General features: G+C 38.0%; 1 protein-coding gene across 1 annotated transcript in view; it reads left to right on the forward strand.

Moving 5' to 3' along the window:
- The window catches only part of cacna1bb (calcium channel, voltage-dependent, N type, alpha 1B subunit, b), a 161,422-nt gene that overhangs the window by 76,448 nt on the left and 75,344 nt on the right, over nucleotides 1-9,630 (forward strand). The window contains exons 8-10 of the mRNA XM_035668513.1: nucleotides 5,539-5,642; nucleotides 8,225-8,340; nucleotides 8,453-8,542. Of these exons, the coding sequence (XP_035524406.1) occupies nucleotides 5,539-5,642; nucleotides 8,225-8,340; nucleotides 8,453-8,542 (310 nt within the window). The remainder of the gene's footprint in view (nucleotides 1-5,538; nucleotides 5,643-8,224; nucleotides 8,341-8,452; nucleotides 8,543-9,630) is intronic.

Below are 9,630 nucleotides of genomic sequence, written 5' to 3' on the forward strand. Positions count from 1 at the left end.
GTGTGTGTCTGTGGCTGTGGCTGTAAACTGAGAGTGGGAGTACACTGTCACAACGCAACTGCATGATGCATGACTCCAAATTATGTGGCAGCTTTTGCTTTTTCCTCACTGATCATTTGGAGCAGTCAGCCAGCGATGACTCATGGGAACAACAGAGGTGGAATAACGATATCAAGTGAACTCATATAAAAACATGAAGCTCAGTGGATATAAGTCATTACCTAAGGTTTCTTTTAAGATACCAACAAAATGTAGGAGGAAACTTTTTTTCAGCAGAATATCAACAGATTTTGACAGTATGGACCACACCCATTGTCATTTGAATATATCTGCAACTGTTTTGATTTATTTATTTCCATTACACATTTAATATGACCTTTCACTAAAATTGGTCATATTTCTTGAATTAGAATAAAAACAGACAAGGCATGTTGCATTTGATCTAACTATCACTATTATCACCAGTGGCAAGTGAAGTTAGTAACAGCAGCAGCTGAATTAAATGAAGATGCTTTATATGGTGATGTTGTTTCCTCAGAGTCTGACTCTGATTATTATAATTTTTTCATTTTTATTTTTATTCTGAAACCGTTTTACAGTCATTTGTGAAGGATGCAAGTTGGTGCTCCAAATGTGGACTGTCACTCTTTATGCCACTGCTGGTTCTGCACCTTCATACAGTGTGTGTACTTTTCATGTTTAGGCAGGGCAAAACGTGACACTGACATGGTATCCTCTTGTGGATTGGTGGGTCTATTACACACTTTGGCATGAGACAAGGCTGTCTGGGAGTTTGATTCACTTGAAAACTTTGCACAATTCAAATTTCTAATATTACCAGACAGGATTTAAGAGTCACCAGAACGTCAGCATGATTGTCTACCGCTATATGTATTTTAATGCACTGATAATCACTGATGAATGTTAAAAACTTCTGAACATGAACTACTGATACAACAACAAATTAAGATGAATGTGTGGCCTTTGTGGTGGTATGTGCTTTCCAAACAGGTTTATAAAATAACATAATTAGCTTTAATTAGCAATAATTTGTCCAGATTGCCTTCAACCATTGCCGTTCGGCGTTACTGAAATAGACATCTTGCTCGTTATACTCATAACTACATTTTACTCATCACATTATACTTAAGCAACATATGGGGGTCATTAGAAGTACCTTGCTAAAGGCAACATAGTGCATCAGCAGTTTTGTAATGAACTACATTAATATAGCCAGTGGCCTGGATTGCCATATGCCCTGTATCTGCACTCCTGCTGCGCACACAGTGTGGTTTAATCTCATTGCATCGCCCCATACCCAGTGCACTTAAAGGTAGGGGGGGAACTAATCAGCTCTTGAATTTAAATGACATGTACTCTATACCATATGTTCTTACACATGTCGAAAATTTCAAAACAAAAGTCTGGCTGTGGGTTTGTAACATTTTAAGATTTGGTTATCTTTATATACAGATATATAAATTATTATTAATAATATTATTATTATTATTGCTGTTCACAGTAGCACATTGTAAGATTTGATCAAATTGCATTAAAAAATGAGACAATGAGAAAAGGACTGAAAATCTGCGAACTTGAAGCAAAATTACTGGGGTTGGCAAGAAACACACACGAACACAAACACACACACAGGTTTTAGCCTAAATATATGAAATAAATGTAGATGGAACCACAGATGTGCTTGCCAGAGGCTGTTTGTAATATAGAATACTGGATCACACCCTACATCCAGAAGTGACATATGATAAATTGAAGTGATGGATTTCCTTCCCTGCTGCCCACGGGCCACAGGTCCGCTCTTTTTTTTATTTTCCTTTCTCTTTCTAATTGCTGCATTAAACATATAACTGCCAGGCAGAGATCACATTGATTCACATTGTAGATGTCAAACTAGACAACACGAGGCCAATAAACAAAAAATAAATTTGACATGCTAGTCTTTCAGGCTTCTGTGGATAAAATGCTAAAATTGTCACTCCAGACATTTTGATTCCCACTTCCCTACATCTCTTGGATTACTGTGCTGTGCTCCCAGTCTGGTCAATTCTATTAGATCAACAGCATTTTATAGTGACACTGGCCATTTATGCTTTCCCTAAAAAATATTTTTACTGCAACTGTACAGTAGTTACAGTACGCAAGGTTCCCTTTGCAATAAGCTGAGCTTAAAATGAAGAGAAAATGGGAAGATGTAAAAAAAATCTGCTGATTACACTGTTGTGTTAATGCTGCAGATACATTACATTACATCATCTGTATTGTTGTTGTTTTTTTAATCAAATTTGGCTTATTTTAATAACCTTAGTAACATAAACACTGATACATCCCCAAACTTTTTTTCTGTTTGAAAAGACAGTGAGTCCTAAATATGCTCACAAATAGACATGTGCTTGATTGCGTTTGTTCAACCTCTTAAATCGGGAAAAAAAACAGCAACACTTACTCTTCCACCAGCAGAGACCTTGCTGTGTTTCAGAATATAAAAAACATTTGCATAAACTCAAGTGAACTCAGCTTGTCTGCCTGAGCAGTCAGCTGAAGAATTAAGGCCGTGTCAACGGGAGAGAAAAGTCTTTCCTCTTCTCCAGCTGACGCTGGGAGTGATGCAACAGAGTGCATTTCCACTTCATTTTCTCCTCCACACCAGGCAACCCAGGTTCCCCAGAGAAAGAAAGCTATCTGTTGCTACTGCAAACAGAAAAGAGAGCTGCATGTTACCTAATTGTGCGCAAAGATATGAAATCAACCAAATATCTTATTTACACAGATTATTAGAACAAATGGAAAACTTTAAAGCTGCACTAACAGATTTTTTTGGCCACTTGAGGGCAGCACAACAAGCTGTAAACACACTCACTTATTACCGCCTCATAAAGTTGATTATGGAAAATGCATTAGCAAACAGTTGAATACTTACACATCCAGCAGACATGAAGTAACGTTAACATTCTTCTTGTGTTTCAGTGAATCAAAGTCCGGTATTCACTTTCCTCTTAGCTCTGTCTCCACCAACTCCTGAGGGAAATATCTAGCTCTGTAGTGCTAATAGCTAGCTAATTGTTTGCTTACTTTGTCTCTTGTTTGGTGCCAGATAGATGGCCTACAGATGGTTTATCAGAGTTTTTAGCTGGAAATCACATTGATTAGAGTAATGGAAAAAAACATTGTGTGTCGTAAAGCCAACCTCACTGTGACAACAACTTCAGGCAGCTACAGTCACTGTTCCGAAGCTGTTGTTTGCCAAGAAATTGTTCCAGAATGTAACTTGACCTAAAACCTTTTCATCTAAATGCTGAAAAGATTCATCTTGTTAATTAGTGAACATTAGAGGTGTTGGTAGATTTATTGTGAACATTAGACATAGCCAGACTAGCTGTTTCCCCATACCTCTAGTCTTTATGCTAAGCCAGCTTTGTAATTAACACACGGACATGAGATTGATATAGATTTTCTTATCCCTTTTGAAAAGAAAGCATATTTCCCAAAATGTCGTCCTTAATTCTTTTTTGAACTGAACTTGAAGGGAGGGACAGAGCAGATGGAGGATGTTCATGTAATGCAGTGTTAGGGTTAGAGAAAAGACTAGGCAGAGACAGACGTGAAGACTCAGTGATGAGATGATGAAACAGTGATGAGATGTTGGACATGTAGAAAAAAAACTGATGCAGAGCAACACAGCGAAGCTTCTGCCTGCCATTTATCCTGGTGTGTGGGCTGGTGCTTCTCTGACAGCTGAGACAGAGGGTGTGCTACCGTATGTTTGTGTCTGTGTGTGTGTGTGTGTGTGTGTGTGTGTTCATCTCACATACTGGGGTGCATAATATAGATCTCTAGCCTGCTGATTCAGCCGCCCTGAACCTCCCATCGCAATTACAGCCAGCGTGTGGCAGCGCTCCGACACTGGCGTCTGCAAAATGTCACTGTGCTTCACACAGCCCATCAGTCCTCAGGTCCGTCCCCTGCTAACAGGCCACTGTGTAGAACATGGAGGGTGCTGACTCCCAGAACCCCCCGGGGCAAGAAAGCAGCCCTGTTGCAGCTCGGTATGTACAGAAGTACAGAAGGCCACTTGGACAAAAAGAACAAGCTGTAGACACTGTATTGTCACCCCAGTTGACATGTTAGCAAATAACATTTTCATTAATTCAAAGTTGTGTTTTTGCCCACCTGATGAATGTAAGTGTGATATCCATTCTCCTTTTCAGCTCTGTTTTGCTGAGGGTAATATCTGGCTTTTTTAACTGCTAAATGCTCCACTATGTTCACCAGCTAGTCGCCCTCTTTGTCTGTCTGCCATTTTGTGCTGGTCATGTATAGTGGGTTTATCTGAGATTCTTATATAAACACTGCTGCCATGAGACTGGACCGTACAGTAAAGTTACAGGCCATAAAACCAAAACAATGGACTGGAAGACGCTCTGTAGAGCCAAAAGGGGAAGTGCATAATATAAGATACAGTAATTCTCCACTTATTTCACATATGTGTCATTTGACTTTTATGACTGACTGTTATTATTGATTATTACAAGTTAAAGCTCAAGTGTGTAACATTAAGGAGGATCTATTGGCAGAAATGCAATATAATGTTCATAGGTATGTTTTTGTTAGTGTATAATTACCTGAAAATAAGAATTGTTAGGTTACGTCATCTTCCATAGAGTCTGCTATGTTGAAACGCCATGTTTAAAAGCAACAGCAGTTAGTTGTCTGCGTGTGTCTGTGTGTGTGTGCACTTATACTGTACGTGAAAGTGTAAGTCATTTCAATTTGTCACACCTATTTGTCTGCGGACAATTTATTCGAGATGGGTGTTTCTGAGCTGTAACTCGTGATGAATTAAACAGTTGTTGTGCCATGATAGCAGACTGAGCTTTCTGTAAGCGGGACATTTGTTTTTGGGTTTGTTTGGTAGGAAGGTCTGAGATGATGGAGGCACTTTTTTAATTGCTTTTTTTTTCAAATTGAAAAGTTGTCAGTGTTTTTGTTCAGTCAGCCAAGTTTGTAAAAAAATACATTCTTATTCATCTGTGGATGAGAAACACATTCATACACTGTCAGCTCAAAATGGTTAATTCAAAACCAACAAAATGACTGTTTTTGGGACATGTTCATTGACCATTTCTTACTAAAATGACTCTTTCTAACTTGAATTAAGCATACAAAATATAAACTAATGAGAATGAATTTCATTTATTTTACATATATAAGTTATTTAAAAAGGTAATTTCAAGAAAATGAAACTACCTGACAATCCAGGAGTTTATTTGTGCTGGTGGTCTTTTGCTTTTTCGTTTATTCTGCATTAGGTTTCACACTTATTTATTTTATTAACCAGCACAGCAGCAGGAAATTGAATATTGGATGAGAATATCTAAACTGTGTTTGCATATTATAGATGATGTGCAGATAAATGTACTATAAATATGTGTTAGGTGTAATGTGTGTAATAATGCCATTATAATTCTTAGAAAAGCTAAGCTATCTTCTTATATCCTTCTGTGTTGTTTGTGTGTCCAGACCAATGACGTAGCAGGAAACACCTGGAACTGGCTCTACTTCATCCCTCTCATCATCATCGGCTCCTTCTTCATGCTCAACCTGGTGCTGGGTGTCCTCTCAGGGTAAGTCATCTGAAAAAAGTTACGTAACGATACACAAATTTCAAGTCTGTTTGTCACATGTCATGTCACATTACATATTTTTTTTTATGTTTTTATTTTCTTAGATGGTTTATAATCAGCAGCTTATTTGCATTTTATTCTCATTTTCTCTTCACTTCCTATATTTTTTTAGCTGAGCTTGTTGCAAGAGTTCCTCTTACTGTAAAATACACAGTAAATAACAACAAATCTGCAAAAAATATATAGCAACAAGCAGTGTTAAAGGATCAATAATTATCACACAACTTGAGGAACCAGAAATGTTTTTTGAATAGGTCTCCAATAGACTCTTTTTTGAGGATACTCTAATACTGCATCTGAAAGCACTGTATTGGTTCAAACTCAGCCTTCAGCATGTACTACACATGGAGGATGACTGTCCACCAGTCACAGATCAGCTTCAAGACAGTATCCTACCTGTCTGGTAACTCAATTAAAGGTGAATTGAGAAAAAATTAACAGATTATTCACCTCTTCTCCTCATCATCTAGTGCTTCTCCTTTTTATTTTCCCTCTCTCATCACCTGTTCCTGTCATCCTCGTGTGTCATGAAAAGGCCTCGCGCTGCGGCTTTAATCATCCTGCTCCTCTTTGCTCCTGGATCTGACGTCTGTCCATCTCATTGTGTCTTCTCACCTGCTGTGACAAACAGCCCCTCATCTCCAGATTATACTGTTACTGTCCACCACATTCTTCATTAGTGATGGTTTTACAAATATATATCTTAATTTCTTTTTTGTTGTTGTCATAAAACAGTTCAGTCGAACAACTGACGTTTGAAATGTTTATTACAGCAGTATAATATAGTTAGATTTTGGCGTCTAGGCTCGCGACCTCCTCACTCCCCGCAGATATGTTTACAGAGAGATATTGGGGACTGGAGTGATGAGCAAATACCTTAAACCCCCTAGCCGGGGCCTGTAGGTGGATGCTGGGGTGGTGGTGGTGGGGCTTACAGAACAACAGGAAGAAATGCTGATGCAGGGCAGCATTGACAGAGCAGAGGGAGAGCTGGGAAATTTTGCAGCTTAAATATACCACCAGATTGGAAGGGTGTGCCTGGTTTGTGATTATGGAGAGTGAGGCATGTCGTGTGTATCGTGTGTGTCTCATGAGACACAGATCAGATTGAACAGTAAAAGAAACATATTATCTTCTCCCATCAGTGCACTTCATTTGTGGTTCTTCAAGGGTAGGGTGATATATTACAATATTTGTGTGAGATGATGTAGGCCAACAGATTGTTCTCTAATATATGGGTACAGCAGCTGTCTCTCTAATATATCTATTTGTATTAAGGTCTCTGTGCGATAACAGCAATCTTGCAGGTTCATTTCATGTCACACTGTGTGAGATGTAAAATCTTTGTTGCAATGTTTCAGACTGACAGCATCAGTTTGGAGGAATGTAAGATTGTGTGATGAATGAAACAATGCAAGTGGAGATACAGGTGTCATCAACTTGCATCATCTCATTATTTCAAAATGCAGTAAAACCAAAAACAAGCTTTGACCATTTGGTCCTAAGTCACTGAAACTCACAGTGTGATCTGGTTTTAGATTAAAGACCACTCTCAAGTTTCTCTCATGATTCTCTACTTTCATCTGTGATGATTTGCACAGGGCAATGTTTCAAATCAATAAGCAACACTGCTTTTTATCAATATTGGATTTAAAGGGGTTTTTGTATTAATGTTGTGAATTACTATAACTCAGTATGTAAGTAGTATATAAGAAAAAAGTATTATTTAATTTCTTGTTAAGCTGTAGATACTATCTCATATCTGTGTATTAAAGGACCAGTGTGTAACATTTAGGAGGATCACTGTAGTTTTTCCTACACTCTTGAAAGGGGTGGGTGAGGTGAGGGTGTTGCAGTCAACAACTACACTGCTAGATGCCAGTAAATCCTACACACTGGTCCTTTAAATATTAAGCTACAGCCATAGGGTCGTTAGCTTAGCTTAACACTGAAATCAGGGGGAAATAGCTAGACTGGCCCCTCACAAAGGTAATGAAAAATCTGAATGTATTTTCCAAAAAGTTGAACAATTCCTTTAATAAACTGTAATTCATCTGTTTATTTATCTATACATTGTTGTACTTTCCAGAACATTACATATCACAATATCTATTGCTATCGTGATATATCTACAGTATGCTGTCACATCACTGATCACTTCCTTGTAGCCAGGAAATAACAGTATGCTCTGTCATGGTTTCCTCTGCATTCACACATTCACATTCAATGTTCGTTGGTTTCAGAATCTGTTAACATGGCTCCAGAAATCCACAGTTAATAATCCTTCAGATGAACGCTTAAACCGCTATTTTCATCAATTTCCATGATGCAGTGTCTCACAGATTTGTTGGTCTTGTCTTCACATCATCCCGTTTGTTGCTGTAAAGGTAAATGTGCAGGCTCCTGGCAGGTGTCTGACGCAGAGGAAAAAATGAAATAGCTTTAAATCCAAGTTCAACTATCATAAAATGTTAAATCTATTTATTCTGTGTATAAAGAGTATATCTGTATGTTTCTCACAGAGAATTTGCCAAAGAGAGAGAGCGTGTGGAAAAGAGGCAGGAGTTCCTAAAGCTTCGGAGGCAGCAGCAGATCGAGAGAGAGCTCACCGGATACTTGGAGTGGATCTGCAAAGCAGGTTAGGCTCGTCTCTGAAACAGTGTGAGAGCTGACACGTATGTGTTTGTTGTGTTAGAAAAACACGAAAAATTGATAGAAAGTCCTTCTCTGCTGTCTCTCTCTCACTGCAGAGGAGGTGTTGCTGGAGGAGGAGGAGGAAATTGCAGAGGAGAAGTCCCCGCTGGATGGTGCGTGGTACAAGAGGAAACAAAACCTTCCAGGTGAAAACAGGGCTGAGTATGTGTTGCCTGCTTTACCATGGTCCATCACCACAGGAGGACGATGGTAAACCAGGCACACAGAGGTACAATCCATCATTTCATCATCTTATAATTGATTTTACAGCATCAATTACATGCATTAATCCTTCCAAAATCATCAGTCATGAATGTGATGTGGTTCTTTTTAACACGTTGAGTGGAGTGTGAGTGTAAGTGAATTTCAGACATACTGACACGATTACTAAGATTGAAAGTCCAGAATAATGCAGGTCCTTCACATTGCACATTAAATCAACCAAATATAACATATTAATTAATGAGTTTTTGAGGTGCTGGCAGGAATATTTTTTTAACTTTAGGACAGAGCCAGGCCTTGTTTCCAGTCTTTAAGCTAAGCTAAGCTAACCGTCTCCTGCTGTAGCTTCGTATTTATCGTACAAACATAAGAGTGGTATCAATTTTCTGATTTAACTCCCGGCAAGAAAGCAAATAAATGTATGTCAAACTGTCTACTAACAATTTATTTAAATCAAACTGATTACTAAACTCAGCAACAAAATGTATACACTATTTACTAGATAGTACTGGAAAAATCACAGTGTTATATAGTATATACATTTTAATTAAATACTTGTTTTCTTTTGGTTAGCAAACTTAAACACATCAACTTTCCAACTTTTGGTAATTTGTACACCAAAATATTTCAGGGATTTGTTGAGCCATTTCATGGAAAATTGACACTTTTAAATAATTTTGAATATCTTCAGTACGACATCAGTAATATAACAAATGATTTCTAATTTTCATATACAGTATGTCCTTAGTGGTTTTGACAAGATATTTTGAAATTTTCCTCTTTTTAATTGAGCTACAGCATAACATATAATGTATACAAGGAGTGAGGCAGTTCTGCAGCTTTACATTAACCCCTTAAAATGTAGCTATTGCAACCGTCATTTATAAGAGCAGTCATATAATCATCACTTATATGATCGACTTATTCAGTGGTGATCATAGTTTCCACTCTGTACTCTTACTGCCTCATTTCACACATTGGGCACACTCTCTCTTTCTATTTCTCTCTCTCT

Source organism: Morone saxatilis, unplaced genomic scaffold, assembly GCF_004916995.1.
Source record: "Morone saxatilis isolate NCDOM2014 unplaced genomic scaffold, NCSU_SB_2.0 Contig21, whole genome shotgun sequence".
Classification (NCBI taxonomy): domain Eukaryota; kingdom Metazoa; phylum Chordata; class Actinopteri; family Moronidae; genus Morone; species Morone saxatilis.